Source organism: Helianthus annuus, chromosome 8, assembly GCF_002127325.2.
Source record: "Helianthus annuus cultivar XRQ/B chromosome 8, HanXRQr2.0-SUNRISE, whole genome shotgun sequence".
Lineage (NCBI taxonomy): Eukaryota > Viridiplantae > Streptophyta > Magnoliopsida > Asterales > Asteraceae > Helianthus > Helianthus annuus.
Genome location: NC_035440.2, coordinates 107,383,179 through 107,410,415, shown reverse-complemented (window position 1 = coordinate 107,410,415; position 27,237 = coordinate 107,383,179). Strand labels below are relative to the sequence as shown.

The following is a 27,237-nucleotide window of genomic DNA, read 5'->3' as shown; positions in this document are numbered from 1 at the left end:
TGAAGTAATGTATGTATGAATGTGTGTAGGTATGTATGTACGTAGTCATGTATGTAATGCATACGTGGTTTCAATACACTTAAGTAATGACGTTATTAACAGTGTGCCTCGAGAATGAAATGTAGTGCAGGTACTCCATCGAGGTTTCGTTAAGGATTAGACACCCGGATGGAATGACCAAATCTAGAAAGATAACGGGTTGGAAAGAATATGTGGATAGAACATATCGAGACTTCACAATTAAGAATCTTGTTTGTATATAATGTATGCTAATGTTTCGATTGTATGTGGTGGGTGCAGGTTGTACGAATGACAGATTATCATCATGAGGTGTAGCGATCAAAGACCGAGTCACAAGATAGATTGTACGGGGATTCTGGAGTATGTAAATTGCTAGACATAAGTTAGACTTTCATTTTGTAAATGAGTACGAAGGATGCGTATATTGTAAAAAGGTTATTTTATAATGAACTTTCAAGTAGGATAAAACGTTTTAATGAAAGAAATTTTATGGTACGTAATTCCGCTGCGTCTTTTCAGTTAAAGTGTGTTAGGGCGTTACAACAACCCCTACCGTCCACAACTACGGTAGTCATTACACGTCAGATCCCATTGTGGTTTGACACGTGAGACTCAATAAGTTAAGCCTAGTGATGTTGTAGGGATTAAGGTTTCAGAGAAAAAAAATTAAAACTAGTTTCGACAACCTGTAGTGTAATTAGTCTTAAATCAACGAAAAATTAATTAGTGACTGGCCGATTAGTCGGGATTTTTACAACACTGATTTTAACCATTAATATAAATTTAGATTTAAAAAGAAATTAAAAACCCAAATTACAAGAAAAACTATCATCTATCAAGAGATGATGGTTAATGTTATGTATGGGGTAATAAAGTTAATTAAGTCACAAATAAAATATTTCTTATGATATTGTGTTTGTAAAATAAAAAGAAATAATGATGGACCCGACACTACTTCTCTAAGACCATGTGTAGTCGTTAGCCAAATAATGCCCCCACCCTAGGGCGTTTTCTGTCATGTGGCAGTCTAGTCAGCATGGGGGCATTACTGGGTGTTATTGCAAAAGTGCCGTAGTGGGAATAATGCCTAATAACGCCCATGCAATCATTACACAATTATTTATTTTTTTAATTTAAAACTAAAAATACTTCATTAATTTTAAAAAAAAATTACACTACTAGAAATAAAAAAAACATAAAAAACGGAAATAAAAAAAATAAAGTTAAAAGAAAGATGATCTAGAGTTCGTATTTTTCTCGAATTTTTTGGCGATGCATTTGCGCAAGGATCAACGCGTCGCCTTGGAGGTGGTCGATCGGTTTTGGACAAAAACTCAATGTCCTTTTCCATTTGCCTCGCCGCTTGCATCTCATTAAACTTTTTGGTTTCGGCGACACGTTCTTTCATAGTCTCTAAACGTTGGTGGCCGAGGTCTCGAATATCTTGGAGATGACGACGGTTCATCTCCTCGAAATCTTCCTTCAACTCCAGATCGGAAGACGACTCAACCAGTTTTTTCTTGGTTCGCTTATCTTTTTTTACACCAGGCGGTCGGGCCAACTCTTCTTCAAATTGCTCCTCAACATCCACAACAACATTTAGATTAACATTGCGGGCATCGGAAGTCGGTGTTTCAGGGTCAACGAAGGATGATGTTTTTGATCGTTTAGCTTGACATCTACTACTCGACGTCATGGTCACTACGCTCGCCCACTTTGGACTTTTTCGTAGTAGTTCCCAACACTTATAGTACGGGAAATCGTTTTTCGTTCTCTCGTACTCTTCCATAGCCCTCGTTAAAACCCCGACGTCACCTTCTCCGCTAGGGCGATTATCGTAGTTACGTTGATACACTTCTTGGAAGGAGTGACACGTGTTGTTGATGTCGGTCCATTTGCTAGAAATGGAATCTTTGTCACGATGTTCAGCCTTACCCCACGTGCTATAAAAGAGTGCACGGATCCTATTCCAAAAGTCGGGCCCGTTTGAAAGTTTGCTACAAATTGAAAAATAAAGTTGTACGTTAAAAATAAAATAAAATCGACGTGTAGGAAAAAAAAAGTAAAAAAAATATAAAACTTACCAATATCGGGGTCCTCCGAAACATCGACCCACGCCCGAACCAACGTGTATTCCTTCTCCTTCGTCCAACTAACGTAAGAATGCTTACGTTGAGGTTCGTTCGCTTCCTTCTTCTTATGCGACCTTTTGCCGCGTTTCGATGTCTCTCGCTCCGGTTCGGGTTGCGTCTCCAACACGATATCCACATCGGGTTCGGGTTGTTGTTGTGAAGGTTGCGAGCCGCTGGCTTGACCAAAGCCGAAAGTGGGTTGCACGAATGGAGTAGCGCCACTCAAGAAAGCCGCGTACGATAACATGTTCGGGTCCATGTCTTGAAGGTTAAAGGGTTGTTGCGGTTGGGTTGTGTTCGGGTTCCTAGGTCTTGAGGGGACACCAAATGGGGGCCGGAATGGGTTCATATTTTTATAAATTGTAGAAGTAGTAGAGAGAAAGTTTGATGGTGTGTGAGTTTTTTATAAAAAAAAGCGTATGATTAGTGGGTATTTTATAGTGTGTTATATTGGATTTAAAAAAAATTAAAGAAACTTACCGTTGCCAACGGTCAACTCGTCCCCCAAAGCAAAATTTAGGCGTGTTTTCAAAAACTCCGGTGGCCTTTTTTTTGTCGAATATCGCACAATAACTCCCAAGGGGGCGGAAGCCAGGCGTTTTCCGACGTGTTTGGTGATTTTTTTTTTACAAAAATGCCCCATTACAGGCGGTCTAAACAAGTAAAAAAAATAATGATCCGTCCAAGTGTGCATCATAACAACGTGTAGATTTAGCTTTAAAATTTGTAAAAAAGGTTGAATAGTTATAGTAAGTTTACCTCACAAAGGAAAGTTGTAAATTAATATATAGTAATATATAGTAATAATTTGTATGTCAATAGGATGCTTAGGATGCTGTTTACAAGTTAATCAAGGTTCTAGTTCGAACCAATAGTGGCTTTCGTTCTATATAGTCAACTAGGCTATTATCCGGGAACATCCCGGGTTAGGAAAATTTAGTTGTTAATACTAAAAGATACATAAACAAAATTTTGAAAGTCGTGACTATCTTATTTGCCTTGACACAATAATTTATTTGTTCCGTTTAATCAGTATCCTAACTTTGTCTCTATGTGTATTCATAGTTTTCGTGTTAAGTTTACTATCTTTTAATTCTTATTGAGATCTCAGTTAAAAAATGTTTAGTAAACTGATACAAAATGTTATATTGTTTGTTTTTAAATTATATTATATTATTCTTTTAGTTGAATTTTCAACTAATAAAAATATATAACATATTATAAAAGTGTTATTTTTATACATAACCAGTAAATATTCATGATTTCTTTCTAAAAAAAATTAATCGATATCGTCAAAATAGTTTTAATATCGTTATCAAACATAAATTCTAATAAATAAAAACATAAAACTTTACATAATTTAAACATGTAGCATAACACAACATGTCTACACCCATCCACCATCTAAAATACTCCCACTTTGACAAATATGAAAAGTCTTTTATACTCTTAACCCCTTAATATCTACCCTTATGAGATATGAAGATCATATCAGTTTATCACACTTCTCAACAAAATCTCTCCCAACTTCCAACACCTTCATCGAACAGCGAACATATCATCATCTTCATCGACATCGCTAAGTAGACAATTTTCATCGGTGAACACACCAACATCTTCATCGCTGAACAGATAATCTTCATCTTCAGGGAACAGATCTTCTTCATCAACTTAATAATCATCTTCATCGGGTACATCTTCAAAACAGAGGTTTGGTTTTGTTTGATTCTATAGTTTCAGATATCATGTGATCATTTGGTTGATTAGAGTACAGATCTATGTTGTTTTTTGTTGAAAGTATAAAACTTGTGTGTATTTATTTCTGAATCAAATGAGAAGAAACAACTTTGTAGTTATTTGCACACATCAAGATTGATACTTGAAATGTGAAAACAGATTTTTGGTAAATTTCGAATAATTTTGGTTGGTTGTTTGAGAACTGTTCGGATCAGTTTCGGATTGATGTGTTCTTCATATTGATTTTTGGTTTGATTAAATGATTTGAATGTGTTATTTGGGTATTTTTGATTTGATTCGATTATTTGAATGTGTTCATCATTTTGATTTTTGGTTTTGGTTTGATTGGATGATAATCATGTATTTGGGTATTTTGGGTTCTTCATGTTTGTTTTACTTGTGAAAAAACAGTGTTGTTAATGTTTGTTTTGCTTTGAAAAAACAGAATGTCTTTATTGGTCATTTGAATGTATTTGATTCGATGATAATCAGTTATTTGGGTATTTTGGGTTATTCATGTTTGTTTTGCTTTGAAAAAACATAATGTGTTTATTGGTCATTTAAATTTCATTGTGTTTGATTTGATGAAAATCGGTTATCTGGGTATTTTGGGTTCTTATTGTTTCTAATGCTTGTGAAAAAACCTAGGGTTCTTCATTTTTGTTTTGGTTTGTTCAGGTTTGGTTTTGATGTTTTTTGTGAAAATATTGTACAGAATGGCTGAGGATGTAAAGATACGCAAAACACCAAGTACAAAGGCGAGAACACTTGACAACCTCCTAGAAGATGGTGCAGTGCACATAAGGAAGTGATTGATATGAATGATTATAACCCCAGTGTAGCTCTTGGATTTTCCTTGAAATTCCAGAGCTCGCTAATTACATATCTGCCACCGGGGTTATATTTATTCATATCTGCTACATTCCAAAGTGCACCCAACAGAAAAGATCCACAATTGTTTGTTTTTGTATTGTATGTTACGGTTTTTTGTTATCGAGTATGTAACGTTTTGTCTCTGTATTGTATGTAGCAGATATGAATGAATATAAAATTTAGGCTTTAATAATTTGTTATATATAATATACATTTTATTATTAGATTGCATTTGTTTATTCATGATTAAAAAGCTAAGATTTAAATCACATCTTTATATTATAGATAACATATTAAAAAAAATATAAAACTCAAATAACCACATCAATCATACTATAAAATTAAAAATACCATTGATAAAAACGTAAAAATGATAACGATTGATTTAAGTTCATAGAAATATGAAATAACTTTATTTCTTGCGAATTTTCTCCAAATCCTTGAAACTACTTGAACTTGAAGACTTGTAGACGTCACCCAATCTACGTTTGAAGATTTTAGTGCTATCAGAACTGGTGTTAAAGTCATCATCTTTAACACTTGGAATGTGAATTTTCTTTTTGATAAACTTTATCGTTGACCTAAAATAAATGTAAAAATTAATTAAATATGATGTAAATAATAATGTATTAATATGAATCATGTATTGAAATAAAAAATACCTCAGTAATTTTCATTTGTTCTTTGAGCTCATTGATAATTACCTCATCATCAGTCATGTTTGTGACAAAATACATCTCATCAAAGTTAGTCAGATTATAATTTGTTATCTCAATTTTAAAAGCAAACATCTTTCCAGTTAACTTGTTTAAATCCACAGGAAACATTACTTCTTCAACATCCTATCAATAAAAATATTTTATACAATTAATACAATATTTTTAGAAATATAATGAAAAAAAATATATGAGAAGTAAAAATTATTTATACATACAGGTGTTGTATTTTCTTGAAACAATTGTTCAGCCGACTTGAGAACAACTTTTTCGATGATTTCATCAACCAGAGGATGAAATAATATTAGTGGAACATCATCACTATTGTCTTCGACTTGAACTTTTATTTTGAATCTAATTAAATTAAATATAAACATACATATATAAAAATCGATTATTTTACAAAACATATAAATATTTAAATAGATAAAAATAGCTCATATTACCTAGGAACTGGATATATAACACTTTCATCACAATCAGGGTTTTTGCACACATGAAAAAAATGTTCCTCCAAACTGACGCAGTCTATAAAATCTGTAGACGCCTCCGTTAAACATTTAGGACACTCCATATAGTGCCAACCAAAATGCTTATCTATAGCCTTAATAGTACCAAGTATGATAACAACTTGAGGCTGTTTAAATTTAAAATTACGAAAATCATTAATTTAAAAAAAAAATTATACTTATCGCATTATACAAATATATACAAACCTTCATAATTTGCCAAAGGTCATATATGTTTCTCAAAGGATTCTTTAGGATAAATTCATGACTTAACCTCTACAAAATATAAACGAACAGTTATTTTTATAAGCAATCCTCATGCCTGAAAGCCGGCTAAAGAGGAAAAGTCACAGAGAAAGCTGAATAAAAGAAACTAAAAATTAGAATGAATAAAATAATAAACTTCTTGTAGATTACAGTAAAAAAAATATAAATTCATACCTTGTTAAATTCAAACTCAAATAAAAATTTTTGTCTTCAAATGTATGAATTTCTAACAACTTTGAACATCTATTTATAATAAAGTTTTAATTTAGGAAGTTGTTTAATTTAAATTGATATATTAGGATATAATACATAAAATAAATACTAAGATGATTGTATTTATGTTTGGATTTCGAAAATTGATATTTAATATTAATTTTAAAATTAAATTAATGAACGATGGATTTTATAAGTATTGAAAGTATCTTTTCGTATTTTTTTTTTGAAATTTAAAACCTATATTATAATAATTAACAAACTGTAACTCAATATTTTAAACATTGTAAAATTTTTTTAACCTACATTTAATAAATACCGTATATATTTAAAAAACCCAAATTTACATTTTGTACTCTGACTAAATATACGGCCGGATTTTAGTTTTATCTTATAACTAAAATATATATGAATATATTTAAATATTTAAATACTTATAATAAAATTTTAATTTTGGAAGTTGTTTAATTTAAATTGATATATTAGGATATAATACATAATATAAATAGTAAGATGATTTTATTTATGTTTCGATTTGGAAAATTTATATTAAATATATATTTTTAAGGAAATAGTTTGACAATTCTGTTAACATACGTATTCATACCCTTAATTTATAAATTTTTGAAAAAAAATTATTTTTTCGAAGTAATCCAATCATCAAAATATGATATTAATTATATATTTAAATAACCGAAATTTAAATTCAATATTAACTAAATTTACGTCCGGATATTACTTTTATGTTATCACTAAAGTATATATGGATATATTTAATTAATTATAATGACGTTTTAATTTTAAAATTTGATTAATTTAAATTGATATATTAAGATATAATATAAAAATATATATCAAGATGATAGTATTTATGTTTCGATTTTGAAAATTTATATTCAATCGGTTGACTAATTATTTTTTAAATGAATCCTTGAAAGCATGTTACAAATGTTTGTGTTGAATACAAAAAACATAAAAACTAAAATTTTATTCAAATAAAAGAAACAATAATTATTCCAAATAAATAACCCATCACTCAAATTTTTGAAAAAACTAATTGTCTTAAATTTCAGGAGAAAAATCTTCTTCATAAACTACATTACTCAACGACGGGCTATCATCCAACAACGGGCTATCCTCCAATAGTTTTTCCTGCGTTAATAAAAGACAAATAATTTTGAATTAATAAGAACAATGTTTAATATTATTTTAATTTAAAGATAACTAAAACACAACAATACTATATTACCAGATAATTTTGACAATAGTGTCGCCACACGAACTCCCATGATGATAGCCCGTGACGCCATTCTCTACATACACATTTGCAGCAATGAATAGATCTATCATTGAGCCTCGTTAAAATTTCAAAAAGTATAATATCAAAAGGAAGAGAAACCATTATGTAAAAAAGTTGAAATCTATAATTTAATATGATATACAAAGCATTTGTTTATATGATCGAATATGGCCTATTTGATGAAATATAAATAAGTCAATTCAATATTAAATATGGTAATATCACCATAATAGATGTTAATGTGTAAAAAAAAGCCAATTCAATATTTTGTATTTTAAAATTCAACTTTGAATTGTGTAATTACAAGTAAGTCAGATGTAAAATCGTCGTTTATTAATGGAATATTGATTATATTTCTATGATTTGATTTCTTTAAATAATCAAATCTCTAACTAATTCTAAATATATGCCATGAAAAAACGATTTAATAATACAAATGCATATCAATTTCTCGCGGATCCTTGTTTTTAATATACCGACCCGAAAAATATGGATAGTATATAATTGTTTTATTATTTTTTCAACCAAATCTTCTAAATCATTTACCTTCTCTATCTTCAAAATATCCTCTCACCCTTCCCAATAACCTCCATCATCTTCATCAATTACATCAACATCTTCATCTTCTTCTACTAATCAGATCATAAAGGTATGAATAAATAACTTCAATTTTGAACTTTGTTTACTCTGAATTTCTTAAATCTTGGAATCCATTGTTGATTTTGAAGTTCTCTTGTTTCCAATGTCGATTTTATGTACTATTAATGATTTTAAATCTGTTTATTATAGTCGGCTGTTTGTTTATGTGTTTAGTTCAAAGATTTGTGTTATTTTGATGTATTACATGCAATATATGATAATAGACATGTTAAAGCTATGATTCAACAATTCTGATGTTGAAGATTTTTTATTATCTTTTGGTTAAATGTTGAAATCCATTTGTCAATTTTGTTTTGATTCTTACTATTAAATAAGAAGTTAGATTTTTATGGCACAAATGTTTGTAATGTTTTTAAATCCATTTATTATAGGTCACTGTGTTTTTTATGTGTTATTTTAAATAATTTTTCTTATTTCATGTCTTAGAATAATCGATTACTTTGTGTTATTCATATGGAAGATGTTATCTTCGTAAGTGTATGTTAGATTTGAATTATTATATAGTCCATGTTAATGGTATTAGGTTTAAGTTTGTAGATATATTCATTTAATTTTTTTATGCATCTTCATTATTTTTGCATTATGATTATTGTTTTATATAATTTTGTTATGTGAATGTTTTATTTGGATTATGGTCATTACATTGATTATGTTCTTTATTAAGCGGAGATCCTAATCTAATTACTACATGTTTGTTCAAACTCAGATCACTATGACGTCTTTTGTCAAATATTTTCCTCCAATTCTTCTCAATATCTAGTAAGTTTATTAATCTTATTAGTACAACAATTTTTCCTGATTTATTTATTTTAATACATGTTATTTTTTTCAAGGAAATACCATATGAATATAGCAACAGATTCCTAATAAATGCTGAACCAAACAATCAAGCCGTTATCAAATGTGTTAATGGTAAGGAGTTTGAAGTTCTCTTGACTAAGCATAAAGGTGCGTTTGTGTTCATGGATGGTTGGGAAAGTATTGTAGCTAAACTATCATTTACGGACGGTTGTTTTCTGATGTTTAAGCAAATTGAATTATATTCGTATTTGTTAACACCCTTTAAGAAGATGCAACCCCATCCAATATTGGGAACTAATGTCCCTTTATTTACTTCAATGTCTACGGAGAAAACGATAAGCAATGTCGAGTACTTCTGCCAACGCTTCACAGAAGAGTCCAATGATAATTTGGTAAGTATATAAAGTTTACTATTTAATGCTTTTCATTAACAAATTTAACTTATATCGCCACGATAAATATTATACGCAGATCATTCTTGCTGATTTCGTTGAAGAAACAATATGTTTACCATCTATTCGGAAGTTAACATTCAAGGTCCATGTTAATTTGTGGGACAGTTTTGATGTGATGATTGAGAAAGACCGGGATACTAAGGCGTATTTTCTTTACGATTCATGGGACAATGTTGTTTCTTACGTACCTATATACCCGGATTATTACGTTGTGATGAGGTACATCTTTAAACAAAATTTCCAGCTGATTGTTTATGACTTGAATGGTTGTGAGGTTCTTGTGCGAAAGAGAGTATACACGCTTGCTGCTATAAACATACCTAAACCAGGTCCTTCAAATATTGATATAAAAGACACGGATGTAGAAACCGATCATGAAAAGGATGAAGATGAATCTGATCCAGATTATAATGAATCCATGGACGATGATTCTGATGATGTTTCTTCCATTTTAACAAACTCTGATAGCGATGGAATGTCTGATGAGGAAGATGTTGAAGTTTCAGATTCTGAAGAAGATAAAAAGGTTGATCCAGACTACCATCCTATTGAGTTTGAATGGAAGTATGACAGGCGTTTTGTAAGTTCAGTTAGTATTAGCATTATTTATATCTAAAATAGTATAAAAACAATACTTTGTTTTTAGTATTTGATTTTGCAATGTTGTATATGTCATAATCTAATATTTTGCTTTAATTATTTATCGTAGCGTCTTAGTGTCGATCTTGCTGAAGCATCAAGAATTGACATGACTATGGAGATGTATGTGCAGAACTTGGCTGGAGTGGATACGTTGATTTCATTTCGTGGTGAGAAAGACGGTGGTGGTTTTCGATATGAGGCTTTGGAATGGCGTACGAAATTTACGAAACCAAATGGTATCAATCCTGCTGCTAAGTGCACGTTTGTTTATTGCCCAGTTCAAAACAAATTGATTCTGAAGAAGGTTGTCAAATAGTTGCTTTCAAACTTTTTAAACAATATAACTATAATTTAAGAATTTTGTTGGTTGGCTACTTTAGGTTCATCTCATTTTGCGTCTTTATCTTATAATCATTTTTTAATGTATTAACAGTTGATGATGTAAACCTTTTTAGACTACTAAATGAGATATAACTTATTTTATGTTGTTGTTGATACATGTTTAATGTTTAATCTTTAATATTTACTAACTGGTATTTAAATATGATTGTTCCTTATTCATTATAGTCAATATATTAAAAAAGTTAGGTATTTGAGGTAAGAATATACAATATATGTACACAACAGTTAATATATCCATTTCGGGCTTTCATCAAATGTTAAAAAATGAGTCCATATAACCGATGATTATGTATGTGTAGATAAAAAATATATGATTTAATGATAACCTTGTACTAAATTAATATATTGAAAATTAATAAACAACATCAAATAATTAAAGAATGTTCCTAATAATACATTACAATATCAAAAAATGCATCAACTTTTATTAAAATAATTATAATAAACAAAATTAATTAATAGACTTAACATAGGTGAGTGAAAACTTCTTTATAAACAACATTCGTTGTAGTATCTGTCGGTTTCCCTTCGTTATCTAGAATTAACATCTTCACCCCTCCTCTTGATTGATAAGGCTACATATAACTGACCATGTGTAAAAACTGGTTCTTTTAAAAAAAGTCCAACCTTAGACAAAGACTGCCCTTGACTCTTATTAATTGTCATAGCGAAACAGACAGCAACAGGAAACTGTTGTCGTTGAAAAGCAAAAGGTATTTTTTTGTCCGACGGTATCATGGTAATTCTTGGAATGAACGTTCTAGTTCCAACATTAGCACCTGATATAATTTCAGCTTCCATAACACGCTTTCCAAGAAATGTAACCTGCAACCTTGTACCATTACATAATCCATTTTGTTGGTCAATGTTCCTAAGAAGCATAATTGGAACACCGACTTTTAAAACCAGACGATGATTTGGTAAACCAGATATCTTTAAGCCATTCAGGACATCAGGTGAATACAACTCTTGCTGGAAGGAATCTATAACTTGTTCCGTTTGACATATACTATCAGAGCTTAGGTACTCTGTTGGTTCACCAGGAAACAACTCTAACAATCGATCATTTATTTCATGTACGACCTCATTTTTTGGTGTAAGAATCGCCCTTTCAGAAAAATAATCTCGATCCATATATCTTTCTAAAACTGATGGATATACAAATTGAATCAAGCTTTCAATGGGATCCAAACAATCTGTGATTAGAAGATCAGAAGGTATTTGTAAAGTTGCCACACCATCATTGTCGCCTCCTACTTTACCCTCACCAATATCGAGAAGCCATTTGGCAATTTGTGCGTCTCCTATAATCTAGATTTCTCAGCACCAATAGTCAATCTCATGTTTTTGGTCAAAGTAAGTAACTTACATTGGGACCATATATAAGATGAACTCAACGAAGCGTTGACAATTTCTTGCCTACTTCCGTTTGGAATAACTGGAAGAATCTGTCTAAAGTCACCACCAAAGACAATTACTTTACCTCCAAACAAACCATCAGAATGAAGATTGCTTTTATCAACCAACACATCTTTAAATGTTCTGTCTAAAGCTTCGAAAGCATGTCTGTGTACCATAGGTGCTTCATCCCATATGATCAACCTAGTATGCTTAAGTAAGTAAGCTACATCACCATCAGGCCTTATGTGACACATAGAACTCTCATCTAAATTTATGGGAATGTGAAATCTAGAATGGGCCGTTCTACCTCTAGACATTAGTAAAGAAGCAATACCACTGGAAGCAACACTTAGAACAATCTGCTCTCTAGACCTAACCGATAAGGCTAACGTCCTCCACAAAAATGTCTTACCTGTGCCTCCATAGCCGTAAACAAAAAATACACCTCCTTTATCACCTTCAACGGTTGCTGATATACGTTAAATTATACATATTTTTATATCCCAAAACACTTCGGTTTTAAGCATTTTTGACCGAAAACACGACGGATAGGTACCAAAATCGGTACTTTTATACTTTCAGGTCTTAAACAGAATATAATGGAAAAATCTGGTGAAAACGGACAAAATCTGATGCATTTCTGATGAAAATGGCAAAAATCTGATGGACTGCCAGGTGTGGCACGACCGTGCCAACGGCGGCACTACCGTGCCACTGCTACGATCTCGGAAGCACTGCTAGTGCAACCAGGAGTGCCAACTATTTCTCGGACCGCACTACCGTGCCACCGGCGGCACTACCGTGCCATTGCCAAACTAAGCCTTCTGACCAACATCTCAGAGGAGTGGCACTACTGTGCCGATCTGCTGATTCAGGCAACTTGTCCACTAGTCCACTTGGCTGACTTGGGATCGCTGAAACTGACGTCACACGACAACATCTGACCGCACGACCGTGCCAAATCCGCACGGCCGTGCCAATCTGGAAATCATCTATAAATAGCAGCATTCGCTACTGGTTCAAATGTTGGGTTTTTCTCCATGTTTCTGGGCGATTTCTGGGTTCCGAAGCAGTCCTGATCAGATCACTTTGAAGCCTAAAGACCGAATGGAAGCATAACCGATCCAACCCATCAATTCCTTGCTTGTTTATGGTTCGATTCCTTGTTCTTGAACATGTATTATGATCATTTTGCAAGTATTGAGCTGATGTTAGTTTATGTTTAATGTAGTTTATGTAATAATAGTTATAAACTTGTTTCTTGAATGAACTTTATGTTGTAATCTTGTTTGTATGAAACTTAAGTACTTTTTCTTGTTGAATCTTCATGATTATATAACGAACGTTTCATTGATGTTGAGTTCCTGATTATGTTTGATTATTTTGGATAATGAATCTGTGGTTAGTGGGATGGTAACTATTTCTTGATTAATCACTTGTTTGTAAACTTGTTTACACCATGAAACTCGAGAGGGGTATTGGTTTTATCCAAGATATATCTTATTTTGATTAGGAATACTTTCTTGCACGTAAGGGTTCTAACGAATTATATGGTGTTGATTACATGTTCTTGCATGCGGTTTATGATCCTTGTTTAGTAGTTTTGGTCTGAAATTGCTGACATGGTAGATTTGTATTCAAGACTTGTAAAGGTGAAATATGTTGTTATATGATCTACTTAAATGCTTATCCTCGTGGCTGTATTGTGACCATCGGTATTGCTTTCTTTGATAAGTGAGGTTAGAAAACTCCTAGCGGATGACTAATCTATCTTTAAAGGTTTACATGAATGAATATCAATAGCTCGCTAAAGAATGATTTTAGGTGGTTAACGTGTGTTTATCGCGTTAACTTTCCAAAGAATCATCATGTTAGAAAATTCCTAGCGGATGACTAACTGTCTTGAAATTGGAAAATTGATTAAGTACTTTTGTGACATATCTGATAGATAACATGTTTAGGTTATTTAGGAAATAAGATAATAGTATATTTTTGTTTTAGATGTAATTTAGATAACTTAGTTAAACAACCATTCACCTTTCTTTATATCTAGTAATCTAATGACAAAGATTTAGTACATTTAACGCCCGTGTTCAATGGATCGATATCTGGCTCTTACCAATACTTTACTGCATATATGACGGGATACACTTGTCCTTTGTTGTGTGTGTTTTAATGTTAAGGTATAAACCATTTTTATAAATTTAAAACGCACTTCGTCGCATGGGAACATACTGTAAATAAATACGTGTGTTCGCACCCACGTCAAGTTTTTGGCGCCGCTGCCGGGGACACGGCAAAATTAATGGAAAAATCCGAGTCACTATATTACCGGTGTACAAAATGTCAATAACTGTTAATATCTGTAAATTTTTGTATTTATTTATTCTCTTATACTTAACTGTTTAACTAACTTTTGTTTTCTTTAATTTACTTACTTATAAATACTAACTTTTGACTAACTTTTCTTTTCTGTTTTACTAACCACTAACCACTAACTTTACTAACCACTAACTTTACTAACCCACTAACATACTAACTTTTTATTTACTGTTCAACTAACATTTTTATTTCATTTATTGTACGTCATTTATTTCATTTATTTTAAGTCAAGTCATGTGTTCGGAATCGAACCATGTACTGGCAAGTATTCAATTCAGTAATTTCATTTCTGTACTTCATTCATTTATTTATTTCAGTTCAGTATTTCTAATTCAGTATTTTATTTATTTACGTTCAGTTATTTATTTATTTATTTATTTATTTATGTCCTTTTAATTTTCTATTCATTCATTAAAGTATTGTACTCATTTGTTTATTTATTTACTTCATAAAAATAAAATATAACTTTCTGATAAAATCATCAGATTTTCTGATAAATTCCAATGAATTTATCCGTTTTTCTGATGGATTCTGATAAAACCCATTAGATGGTCTAAAAACAATAGTTTCAATTCTGATGAAATTACCAGATTTTCTGGTGCTTCTGATGGATTTATCAGAATTTCTGGTGGAACGAAAGCTTTCATCAGTTATTTATCAGAATTTTATAAGATATATCAGATTTTCTGATATATATATATATATATATATAAGAGAGAGTTATCGGATGTAAATATGTAAATAAGCCAGTAAATATTTGTTTAAATTTGTTTTAATAGTCTGTATATATATTACATGTATATTAGATGTTAGTATTGTCATTATTATTTATTTCATATATATATTATGTTCTTTTTTCTGTATAATGCGTTCCTTTTTATGTCTAGGCTAATGTCCACGCCCCCTGCACCCGCTGACGCTGAGCTAGCCAACGAACCAGAAAATAACTTAAGAAGAAGTAGGCGGCTTCGCGAGATATCACTTGTTGTTGCACAAAGGATTGCGGCCGCAATCGACGAACCAGTGATTCTTTCTGATAGTGAGAGTTCAGAGGACGACACAGGAAGCATTATGGCAGAAGACGACTAGCCTCTGAATGAGACCGGACGTCCAGGAGGGGAGGGCTTGCTACCGAGCATTGCCCGACATACTATAGCAGCACCGAGTTTTGAAATTAAATCTAGTATTATTAACATGTTGCAAAATTCTGTGCAGTTTGATGGGAAGGATCACGAAGATCCAGGTCAGCACATCGCATCATTTCTCGAAGTGTGCTCGACTTTCAAAATTAGAGACGTTTCTGAAGACGCAATCCGTTTGCGGCTCTTTCCATTTTCTTTGCGAGACAAAGCCCGATCTTGGCTTTTGTCACTTCCAGCAGGTTCCATCACGACTTGGAACGAGATGGCCGATCTTTTTATGCAAAAATATTTCCCGCCGGAAAAGACAGCTAAGCTTAAAAACCGTATTATGACATTCAAACAGGACGAAGGCGAATCTCTACACGCAGCTTGGGAGAGGTCCAAAGATCTTTTGATCGATGTTCCACATCATGGGTTGTCCAAAAGACAACTTGTGTTGAATTTCTACCAAGGACTCAACTACGACTCACAAGAACGTTTAGATGTATATGCAGGAGGCGATCTTGGAACAAAAACACCCAACGAAGCCTATGCAATCATAGAAAAAGCTACCTTGAAGTCGAGTTCTCATCACGGTGGAGTGCGAACCAAAGCATCATCTATTCCTGGAGTTCATCAAGTGGATACATATACGGCTCTTGCAGCACAAATTGGAGCTTTGGCAGCAAGATTTGATCAAGCTCAGAACGTTTCGCAAGTACAATCATCATGTGAGCTGTGTGGAGTGTCACACGAGCCAGGTACATGTGAGCAGGGTGTTATGTTTACATGCCACGAAGAGGTGGACTATTTGGGCAATCAAATTAGCCCCCAAAATAACCCCTATAGCAACACGTACAATCCGGGTTGGAGGAATCACCCAAACTTTGGGTGGAAAGCCAATTCCAGTAACCAAAACCCACTCGGATATGCTCAACGCGCTCCCACACCACAACAGTCTCAGGGGCAATCTTTTCAGCCATCAGGGCGAACTTTTCAACCATGTTACAATAATTTAGGTTCAGGAAGCACTTCCCAGCCTCAAACCTCTCAAACCAACTCAAAACTAGAAGAGATGATGGCGCAGCTGTTAAACAACTCCAACAATGCCAATCAAATATCTGAAAAGCGATACAAGCAGCATGAGGAACGTTTCATGGCTCAAGAAGGGGAAATGCGGAGCCAGAAGGCTTCAATTCAAACCATAGAGAATCAAGTCGGCCAATTAGCCAAAATGTTGTCTGAAAGACCACAAGGTAGTCTTCCAGGTAACACAGAACCAAACCCGAGAGGGCACGTTAATGCAGTAATGACGAGGAGTGGTAAAGCCACGGGACCTGACAAATCGGACTCACCACCGATCACTGATACGGTCCAAACTGACGCTTCAGACGAGGTGCACGCTAGGCGAGTCCCAGCAAGTACAGCACAGTTTCAGGAGCCAGTTAAAGATTTCATTCCTCCTGTCCCATATCCAAGCAGATTGAAGAAGCAAAAGAACGCTGAGCAACATGGTAAGTTTTTAGAGATGTTTAAACAATTACACATAAACACACCATTTGTTGAGGCGTTGGCTCAAATGCCTAAATACGCAAGGTTCTTAAAAGACATCCTCACAAACAAGCAGAAGCTGGAAAGCTTGTCTTGTGTGTTGATGAACGAAAACTGTTCAGCCCTTCTCCAAAACCGTTTACCTGAAAAGATGGGAGATCCGGCCAGTTTTACTCTTCCCTGTCTCATTGGCAGTATGTCTGTCAGTCACGCATTATCCGATTTAGGAACTAGCATAAACCTTATGCCATATAAGGTCTTTGCTAAATTAGATCTGGGTGAACCTTCACCCACTAGAATGAGCATTCGACTTGCAGATCATTCGATCAAGTATCCACGTGGATTCGTTGAAAACATGCTTGTTAAAATAGATAAATTTGTTTTCCCGTGGATTTTGTTATTCTCGACATGGACGAAGACTCAAAAGTGCCATTAATACTTGGACGCCCGTTCCTCAATACTGCGAGGACGATCGTTGATGTGGCAGCTGGCCAGATCACGCTCCGAGTAAATGACGAGCACGTGACTTTTGATATTAAAAGATCAATCCAACATCCGCAGAGTCACGATGACATGCTTTACTATGTCGACATTGTCGATACTTGTGTAAGCTCTCATTTCGAAGGCACGAGTGAAGAAATTGATATGGACACACCTCTTTTGTGTGAGAACCAAAACGACATTTCACAGGAACAGCCAGTCTGCCAAATCGGTGAAGATGGTTCCCAAAGTCCAGATCAATTTGTGGAAATTGACCGTCAAGTTGAAGAAAAATCCAAACCATCGGTTGAAGACCCACCATCGTTGGAGTTAAAAGAACTCCCACCGCATCTTGAATACGTATTTCTAGACAAGGAGTGTCACTTGCCAGTCATAATTTCAGCATCCTTAGCAGAAGAAGAAAAGAGACAACTTCTCGAAGTGCTAAAGCTCCACAAGAAAGCTATGGCGTGGAAGATTATGGATATCAAAGGCATTAATCCTTCTTTTTGTACGCATAAGATTCTCATGGAAAACGATTACAAACCTAGTGCACAGCATCAAAGGCGTTTGAATCCTAATATGCAAGACGTGGTGAAGAAAGAAGTAATTAAGTTGTTAGATGCAGGGCTGATTTATCCTATATCTGATTCTGTTTGGGTAAGTCCGGTGCAAGTAGTACCCAAGAAAGGTGGTATTACTGTAGTTCCAAACGATAAAAATGAACTTATTCCTACCCGTACCGTCACCGGATGGCGAGTTTGCATCGATTATCACAAACTCAACGATGCCACCCGTAAGGACCACTTCCCGCTTCCATTCATCGACCAGATGTTGGAACGTCTGTCGGGGAAGTCATTTTTCTGTTTTCTGGATGGGTTCTCTGGATACTTCTAAATTCCTATCGCTCCTGAAGACCAGGAGAAGACTACTTTCACATGTCCTTTCGGCACATTCGCCTACCGGCGTATGCCTTTTGGGCTGTGTAATGCACCAGCCACATTTCAGCGCTGCATGGTAGCTATTTTTCATGACATGATCGAAGACTCCATGGAGGTATTCATGGATGATTTCTCTGTTTTCGGGAGTTCTTTCGATCAATGTCTTGGGAATCTGAAAAGAATGTTAATGAGATGTGAGGAAACTAATCTTGTGCTTAACTGAGAGAAGTGCCATTTCATGGTGAAGGAAGGGGTAGTTCTCGGACACAAAATCTCTGAAGCCGGGTTGGAAGTTGATCCAGCAAAAGTGGATATCATTTCTAAACTTCCTCCCCCAACCTCGGTCAGAGCAATTAGTATATTCCTGGGTCATGCAGGGTTCTATAGGCGATTCATAAAAGACTTTTCAAAAATCGCAAGACCTATGACCCGTTTGTTAGAAAAAGATGCTCCATTTGTGTTTTCAAACGAGTGCATGAAAGCGTTCAAGCAGCTTAAGAAAAGGCTTATCGAAGCCCCTATTTTAGTTGCACCCGATTGGGCGTTGCCATTTGAGATAATGTGTGATGCTAGTGATTACGTAATAGGAGCAGTCTTAGGACAACGAAGGGAGAAGCATTTTCATCCTATTTACTATGCCAGCAAAACTCTACACGATGCTCAGGAAAATTACACGACTACAGAGAAAGAGCTTTTGGCAGTGGTATATGCTTTTGACAAATTCAGGTCATACCTTGTGTTGTCCAAAACAATTGTGTATACGGATCATGCAGCAATCAAATACCTTTTTAGCAAACAGGACGCAAAACCGCGTCTGATCAGATGGATCTTGTTACTACAAGAATTTGATATTGAGATCCAAGATAAAAAGGGAGCTTTAAATGTTGCAGCCGACCATCTCTCGAGACTTGATCATGGAAATTCTGAAAATTCGTTGGAGGAACCAATAAATGACAATTTCCCCCACGAATCTCTGCTAAGTATCGAGATGAATGACGAGTCACCTTGGTTCGCAGACTTTGTAAACTACCTCGCATGTGGTGTCCTTATCAAAGGATTGTCATATCAGCAAAGAGGAAGTTCTTTGCAGATTTGAAATATTATATTTGGGATGAACCATACTTGTTTAGAATCGGAGCCAATCAGGTGATCCGAAGATGTGTGTTTGGAGAAGAGGCAGCTAGCATTCTGCGCCACTGTCACGAGGGGCCAACCGGAGGTCATCATGGAGCAAACTACACCGCAAGGAAAGTGTTAGACTCTGGATTTTACTAGCCCACAATTTTTCGTGATGCGCATGAATGGGTTAGAGCGTGTGATGCTTGCCAGAGGGCAACAAATATCTCCGCACGCAATGAAATGCCTCAGCATCCAATGCAAGTCTGTGAAGTCTTTGATATATGGGGTATCGACTTCATGGGACCATTTCCAGCCTCACGAGGTAACAAATACATCCTAGTTGCTGTAGACTATGTCTCAAAATGGACCGAAGCTCAAGCTTTGCCCATAAACGATGCTAGGGTAGTCGTGAGGTTCTTAAAAAGTTTATTCGCCCGATTTGGTGCTCCAAAAGCACTAATCAGTGACCGAGGAACGCATTTTTGTAATGCGCAATTAGAACGAGCCTTGTCCCGTTATGGTGTTCATCACAGATTGGCTACACCATATCACCCTCAAACCAGCGGGCAAGTTGAGGTCACAAATCGGGGTTTGAAAAGAATCCTTGAGCGGTCCATTAATAACAACCGCAAGGGTTGTTCAGACAAGCTAGATGACGCTCTGTGGGCTTTTAGAACAGCATTCAAGACACCTATTGGGACCACACCCTTTAGGTTGGTTTATGGAAAAGCCTGTCATCTACCTGTTGAGCTAGAACATAGGGCATATTGGGCCTTGAAAACGGCAAATATGGATTTGAAGAGCGGAGGTGAAGCCCGTTTTCTGCAGATTCACGAGCTCAAGGAGCTAAGAAACCATGCCTATGAAAGTTCTAGTAGGTACAAAGAGCGAGTCAAGAGGTTTCATGACAAAAGAATAAGAGAACGTAAAGATTTCCGTGTGGGAGATCTTGTTTTGTTGTACTCCTCGCGACTGCGTTTATTCCCCGGGAAATTGAGATCTCGATGGACGGGTCCTTACACGATCAAAAACATATTTCCATACGGAGCCGTTATCATCGAAAATTTAAGCGGGGAAGCATTTAAAGTCAACGATCATCGATTAAAACGTTACATCAGTGGACCGGTTGACCCGGTGGAGGAAATTCTCGAACTCCACGTCCCGCACACTTAAACAAGTGCGGGGAGAATGAGTCTAGCTATCGACTCGCTGACAAATTTAGCGAGGGTGTTTTCACACGCTAAAGGTAATTTTGTATATATTAGTTTTTAACCTTTATTAAGTAATTTGGTAATTTTTCGGTTTTAACCGTAGGTGCATACGGCCTTGATCCATAATTTTTGGATTTTTGAAGTTGAATAATTGTTAAAATATATGAAATAATGCAAAAATGGAAATTTTTGGTAAAATTTCGAAGTTATAAGCTTACTGTGAAAAATTACATAAAAAGGCCCAGGTGTTGCACGGTCATGCCAAATCGGCACGGTAGTGCAACCCTTAATCAAAACTGATCAGTAACTCAGACACAGGACAGTCATCGGGTCGCACCACCGTGCGACAGTTGCACTACCATGTTACCCAATAACACAGAGCGACCCAGTCCAGCGGTTTGGAATGGCACGACCGTGCCAAATCCGCACGACCGTGTGACCCGAAAACCGAACAGTAAAACCCAGGGTATTTAAACGAGTCTGCAGTAAAAATACCTCATTTTTACGAAACCCTAAGCGCCGCACGGGAGTTCCTGGTCGCCCAAACCCGAAAAACACCTAATTTTTGCCTAGATTTCGCTTTAATCATCCTCCAAGGTATGTTTCCTACTTATTTTGTGAATTAAACTTAGTTTCTGATGTAGATCTGACGCTTGAACCAAGAAACTTTGGGGTTTTCTTCATAAATGTCAAATAAACCCTAGTTCTTGGGTGATTAGTGTTAAATCGGTAGTTCTGATGCTTGATTCGAAGTTTGTTAACTGATTACAAGTCAAATTCTGAAAAATACATGTCAAAATCAGAAATATAAACTATTCTTGAGTAAAAGTTGCTCTCGCACGATCATGGCAAGACAGTGCCGGTTAAAAATCAAGCACAACTCACCGATTCAGAGCTGCGACGCCGAGTCGCACGACAGTGCCAATTTGGCACGGTAGTGCAACTTCGATTAGCGGTAACAAGCTGTTTAGCGATTAGGAAATGGCACGGCAGTGCCAAAGTGGCACAACCGTGCGACTGAGTAAACTGAAACAGAAGCTTGAAAACAGCCTGTTACGGTGGCAGCAATGAAATTTTTATGTTATGCTCTTATTTGATTACATTCCTATGTGCAGATGAATCACAGATTCCTCCAGTTCAGCGAGAACAAAGCTAGAGAACAGCCGTGTATTGCCAGACTAGAAGCATTATGAAATAGACGGGGACAAATCGGTGAACCGAGAAGGATCAACTGGGATACTCTGACAGCACTGAACCAAGAAGAGAGGCTATCTAATATGATGTCACATCCGATGTCAAGGTTGTTCAACATTGCACGACCCGTTTATCTTGAACTAACATTGGAATTCTTTGCTTCATACACTTATGAAAAGCCAAGAAGCGAGAACCCAGACTTCAAAAACAGGGAGACAATACAATTCAGGTTGGGGAAAAAGTGGCACAAATGGTCAGTTGCTAAACTTGGAAGAAGATTGGGGATATATTCATCCGAAGACATTGATTCAGAACTTTTAACCAATATCTACAAGTTTGCTAATGATCAACAAAGGGCCAACTTTTGGGCACAAGTGGCAGTTGGACCACCCTACGAAGCTAGGAAAGCTAAAGCTTCACGACTACGAGACCCGCTTCTGAGGGTCCTTCATCAGGTCATGAGTCACACCATCTGTGGACGCATGGACAGTGCAGGAAACTGTCCCACTCCAGATCTTCTGTTTATATATTCCTTAGTGACTGGAGTACATGTCAATCTCGCAACTAGAATGGCGGAATTCTTTATACACAGCGCAGGGAGAACCGCAAGCAGTGAGATCCATGGTGGTGAATATGTGACTCAGTTGGCATACAACTTGGGTATTATGACAGATGATGTAGTCAACGGACTTCACATGGTTCACACAGGAGGAGATGTGGATATGAGGTCTCTGCGAGCGATGGGTTTGGTAGTAGATACAGATAATGGCTCGCGACTGAGGGGTCTAAATGGGGAAATATGGGATCCACTACCGTTACCACCACAAAATGAAGACGTTAACATGGCAGAGATCGAGCCACCACCACATGACGAGCCACAACATGAAGAGCACCAGCATCAATATCAGCACCAACAAAACTGGCCTCCAGGTATACCTTCCTACCCTGAGTTATACCAGCAGTTCCAACATATGCAGGTTTCTCAAGATGCTATCAGGGCAACTCAAGACGCTATGAGAGCCGACCAGTTAGCTATACGGGCATCTCAACAGACCATGAGGGAGGAAGTGTATGCAGGATTTTCCTACATCTTTGGAGGGCTAGAAAGTGTCTATCCAGGCCATTTCGGCAACCCTCCACAGTTTCCATTTAGAGACACAGGTACCTATGGGGCAGGTTCATCTGGAACACGACGCCATGATGATAATGATGAGGAGTAGAAGGAGGTAGGGTCAAACGGTTCAGAAACTTATGTTTATGTTATTTTTATTTAGTACTTTGTTTGGGATATTTTTACTTTATGTCTGTTTTAAGTACTTTAGTATGTTTGCTTTGATTGAATAACGGATCTGGTTGAATTATCTAACATTTTGAACAATGGTAATGTTGGCTATTCTAGCGAGTGACATAATTGGCAGATTTGTAAAGAAATGCACACAGAGTTGAGACAACTTCAAACAAAAAGTCTACTCAAACAAGTCAACTCCAACTCTGAGGGAGTACATCTTTCCCTTTTCACATTATTAGTTTAGCTCTTCATAATTGCTTAACTAATATATATTTCACATTGGGGACAATGTGAAGTTCGAGTGTGGGGAAGGGTTTAAAAGATTTTAAGGTTTAAAAGATTTTAAACTTTGTTTGTCCTTAATTGTTATCGTTTCTGTAAATATTTTCGAAAATTAAAACAAAAATGGTCAATTTGTGTTCTTTAGGAAGCATCGAATTTGATAAAAATAGACAAGTCAAATTTATGTTAGAAAAAGATAACTAGAAAGCAGTGATAAAACAAAAACGAAAGACTTGCATGTTTATCTTTATATTTATACCCATTCCTTCCGTTTACGTGAGCATATTTTTGAGCCTTTAAAAGCTTTCTTAACAAATGCTTCTTTGTTTTTTCGGAAAAATGAGTGAGCCGGATGTCTTATGTAATTTAGAACTTGTCATCTGAATATTTTTCAAAATCATGAATATGTGAAATTACATAGAAATGATAGAGGCATTTAGGACACTCCTTTGTTAGCCTTTTTCTTTGTTTATATCCCGCACCCAACACTATCCATTAGTTCGCCTTGTTGAGCCTATTGTCCGTATTTTTCTTAAACTTTACCCAAATTTAAAACCCAAATATAACCTTTTCGTATTCACCTTTATTTTCGTTAAAAAGTTGGCCATAAGATAGAAGTTTCATTTCACTTTTTCAAAAAAAAAAAAAACCGTTTGTCAAAACTCTCTAAAGGAATTAAGGAAAGACTATCAAGAATGAAAAATAGAGAGTTGGCACACAAAAAGAATAAACTCTGAAGACCTACTCAAGTAGCTTAGCAACGTGTTCAGAGTAATAGAAAATAAAGCACCAAGTTTATGGCCAAAGTTTTAACCTCTCTTGCTACTTTCAAATACCCATTCCATACCCTTAACCTTAGCCTATCATTACAACCCATCAAAGACCTCTTGATTTATGCTTTTCACATATTAATTGGTGGAGATTAGATCTTTTGACAAGCATATGATATTGCATGATTCATTGACAAGGCACTGAGTGTTTAACATACACATTATATGTATGATTCAGAAATATAACCGAGTGTGTGTGAACATTGCGAGAAATATAAGGATTCGCATGCTAAAGTCATTCGAAAATTGAATCATTGCTTTATAATTATCATTTCATACATTTAACAAAGCTTGTTTGTTTTAAAACTTTGATGATGACTTTTTGAAAACCAAATTGACCACCAAACAAATCAGTAACTTTGTAAATAATCAGATTTGTTTCTGTATTTTATTTTAAGTTTGCTTGAGGACAAGCAAAGTTCAAGTGTAGGGATGTTTGATATACGTTAAATTATACATATTTTTATACCCCAAAACACTTCCGTTTTAAGCATTTTTGACCGAAAACACGAATGATAGGTACCAAAATCGGTACTTTTATACTTTCAGGTCTTAAACAGAATATAATGGAAAAATCTGGTGAAAACGGACAAAATCTGATGCATTTCTGATGAAAATGGCAAAAATCTGATGGACTGCCAGGTGTGGCACGACCGCGCCAACGGCGGCACTACCGTGCCACTGCTACGATCTCGGAAGCACTGCTAGTGCAACCAGGAGTGCCAACTATTTCTCGGACCGCACTACCGTGCCACCGGTGGCACTACCGTGCCATTGCCAAACCAAGCCTTCTGACCAACATCTCCGAGGAGTGGCACTACCGTGCCGATCTGCTGACTCAGGCAACTTGTCCACTAGTCCACTTGGCTGACTCGGGATCGCTGAAACTGACGTCACCTGACAACATCTGACCGCACGACCGTGCCAAATCCGCACGGCCGTGCCAATCTGGAAATCATCTATAAATAGCAGCATTCGCTACTGGTTCAAATGTTGGGTTTTTCTCCATGTTTCTGGGCGATTTCTGGGTTCCGAAGCAGTCCTGATCAGATCACTTTGAAGGCTAAAGACCGAATGGAAGCATAACCGATCCAACCCATCAATTCCTTGCTTGTTTATGGTTCGATTCCTTGTTCTTGAACATGTATTATGATCATTTTGCAAGTATTGAGCTGATGTTAGTTTATGTTTAATGTAGTTTATGTAATAATAGTTATAAACTTGTTTCTTGAATGAACTTTATGTTGTAATCTTGTTTGTATGAAACTTAAGTACTTTTTCTTGTTGAATCTTCATGATTATATAACGAACGTTTCATTGATGTTGAGTTCCTGATTATGTTTGATTATTTTGGATAATGAATCTGTGGTTAGTGGGATGGTAACTATTTCTTGATTAATCACTTGTTTGTAAACTTGTTTACACCATGAAACTCGAGAGGGGTATTGGTTTTATCCAAGATATATCTTATTTTGATTAGGAATACTTTCTTGCACGTAAGGGTTCTAACGAATTATATGGTGTTGATTACATGTTCTTGCATGCGGTTTATGATCCTTGTTTAGTAGTTTTGGTCTGAAATTGCTGACATGGTAGATTTGTATTCAAGACTTGTAAAGGTGAAATATGTTGTTATATGATCTACTTAAATGCTTATCCTCGTGGCTGTATTGTGACCATCGGTATTGCTTTCTTTGATAACTGAGGTTAGAAAACTCCAAGCGGATGACTAATCTATCTTTAAAGGTTTACATGAATGAATATCAATAGCTCGCTAAAGAATGATTTTAGGTGGTTAACGTGTGTTTATCGCGTTAACTTTCCAAAGAATCATCATGTTAGAAAACTCCTAGCGGATGACTAACTGTCTTGAAATTGGAAAATTGATTATGTACTTTTGTAACATATCTGATAGATAACATGTTTAGGTTATTTAGGAAATAAGATAATAGTATATTTTTGTTTTAGATGTAATTTAGATAACTTAGTTAAACAACTGTCACACCCTATTTTCCACGTGTCACCGGTGGGCCCGGTGGGGATTAACGTGACGTAGTTGATATCATCATAGTCAAACAACACAAATTATAATGCACAGCGGAAGCAAAGATAGATTCATTTCAACTTAAATTATTGTAATATTCGAGTATCACAAAATGTCGAAATAGAATCCACAGGCAGAATCAAATAAACAGGAAACTTCATTTCAACAGACTTCATGCATCCTAAGCTTGCGAGACTTCTATGGATGCTTAAGGAGTGACCAGCCTATTACGCGTAGTACCTGCACTTAGTCTTTTTGGAAAATACGTCAGTTTACACTGGTAAATACAATTCAACTGACTCATTTTGAAAATGTTTAAAATTGATTTAAATGCTCGTGGCATAAAACTTTTTATAACTTGGGATAATTATTTACTTAATAATCTTGTAAAAGAATTACATGTTCGTTCTGCGTTCGGTAGCCCGGGTCGTGCTGGGTTAAAGATTAATAGACACACCACTTAATATAATTCCGCCGCGAGACTTCTCTCGTACCGACGATTATACATGTTGTACAACACTACGGGTGTACGCCTACACCCGAGTGCTAAGGTCGTGGCCATTCTTTGAATGATGCCAAGGATATCCGGCACATGGTCATTAAGCCTCCAAAGGCGTTAAACAAACAAAACAGCATTTTCAAACGGGTTAATTTGACTGCACATA

The 27,237-nt window shown here is 35.5% G+C and overlaps 4 protein-coding genes across 4 annotated transcripts; 1 reads left to right on the top strand and 3 right to left on the bottom strand.

Annotated features, from left to right (window-relative positions):
• Window positions 1-740: 740 nt before the first annotated feature.
• LOC110870470 lies at window positions 741-2,412 on the bottom strand. Its single transcript, XM_022119651.1, has 3 exons — window positions 2,102-2,412; window positions 1,377-2,018; window positions 741-780 (listed from the first exon to the last, which is right to left on the bottom strand). Exons 1-3 carry the CDS (start codon window positions 2,410-2,412, stop codon window positions 741-743), a joined length of 993 nt encoding a protein of 330 aa, XP_021975343.1.
• A 2,884-nt stretch (window positions 2,413-5,296) lies between these two features.
• LOC110870471 lies at window positions 5,297-7,778 on the bottom strand. The gene is made up of 7 exons (XM_022119652.1): window positions 7,710-7,778; window positions 7,567-7,620; window positions 6,196-6,264; window positions 5,926-6,116; window positions 5,698-5,833; window positions 5,426-5,605; window positions 5,297-5,344 (listed from the first exon to the last, which is right to left on the bottom strand). Exons 1-7 carry the CDS (start codon window positions 7,776-7,778, stop codon window positions 5,297-5,299), a joined length of 747 nt encoding a protein of 248 aa, XP_021975344.1.
• A 3,481-nt stretch (window positions 7,779-11,259) lies between these two features.
• On the bottom strand, window positions 11,260-15,581 carry LOC110870472 (ATP-dependent DNA helicase PIF1-like). The gene is made up of 3 exons (XM_022119653.1): window positions 15,533-15,581; window positions 12,138-12,598; window positions 11,260-12,039 (listed from the first exon to the last, which is right to left on the bottom strand). Exons 1-3 carry the CDS (start codon window positions 15,579-15,581, stop codon window positions 11,260-11,262), a joined length of 1,290 nt encoding a protein of 429 aa, XP_021975345.1.
• Window positions 15,582-15,705: 124 nt separating this feature from the next.
• Window positions 15,706-17,619, top strand: LOC110870473. Its single transcript, XM_022119654.1, has one exon. The coding sequence runs from the start codon at window positions 15,706-15,708 to the stop codon at window positions 17,617-17,619; it is 1,914 nt and encodes a 637-aa protein (XP_021975346.1).
• Window positions 17,620-27,237: the final 9,618 nt, after the last annotated feature.

Bases quoted from the DNA above. Each gene is read 5' to 3' on its own strand.
- LOC110870473 (XM_022119654.1), top strand. From the start codon at position 15,706: ATGTTGCAAAATTCTGTGCAGTTTGATGGGAAGGATCACGAAGATCCA.
- LOC110870470 (XM_022119651.1), bottom strand. From the start codon at position 2,412: ATGGACCCGAACATGTTATCGTACGCGGCTTTCTTGAGTGGCGCTACT. The intron at 2,019-2,101 runs GTTTTATATTTT...TTCAATTTGTAG, and splicing joins GAGGACCCCGATATTGGTAA to CAAACTTTCAAACGGGCCCG. The intron at 781-1,376 runs GCAAATGGAAAA...GGTTAAAATCAG, and splicing joins AATGAGATGCAAGCGGCGAG to TGTTGTAAAAATCCCGACTA.
- LOC110870472 (XM_022119653.1), bottom strand. From the start codon at position 15,581: ATGCTTCCTGTGTCGTCCTCTGAACTCTCACTATCAGAAAGAATCACT. The intron at 12,599-15,532 runs GTTCGTCGATTG...AACGTATATCAG, and splicing joins ACTATCAGAAAGAATCACTG to CAACCGTTGAAGGTGATAAA. The intron at 12,040-12,137 runs GTCAACGCTTCG...TGAGAAATCTAG, and splicing joins ACGGAAGTAGGCAAGAAATT to ATTATAGGAGACGCACAAAT.
- LOC110870471 (XM_022119652.1), bottom strand. From the start codon at position 7,778: ATGGCGTCACGGGCTATCATCATGGGAGTTCGTGTGGCGACACTATTG. The intron at 6,117-6,195 runs GTTTGTATATAT...AAATTTAAACAG, and splicing joins ACCTTTGGCAAATTATGAAG to CCTCAAGTTGTTATCATACT. The intron at 5,834-5,925 runs GTAATATGAGCT...TAATTTAATTAG, and splicing joins GTTATATATCCAGTTCCTAG to ATTCAAAATAAAAGTTCAAG.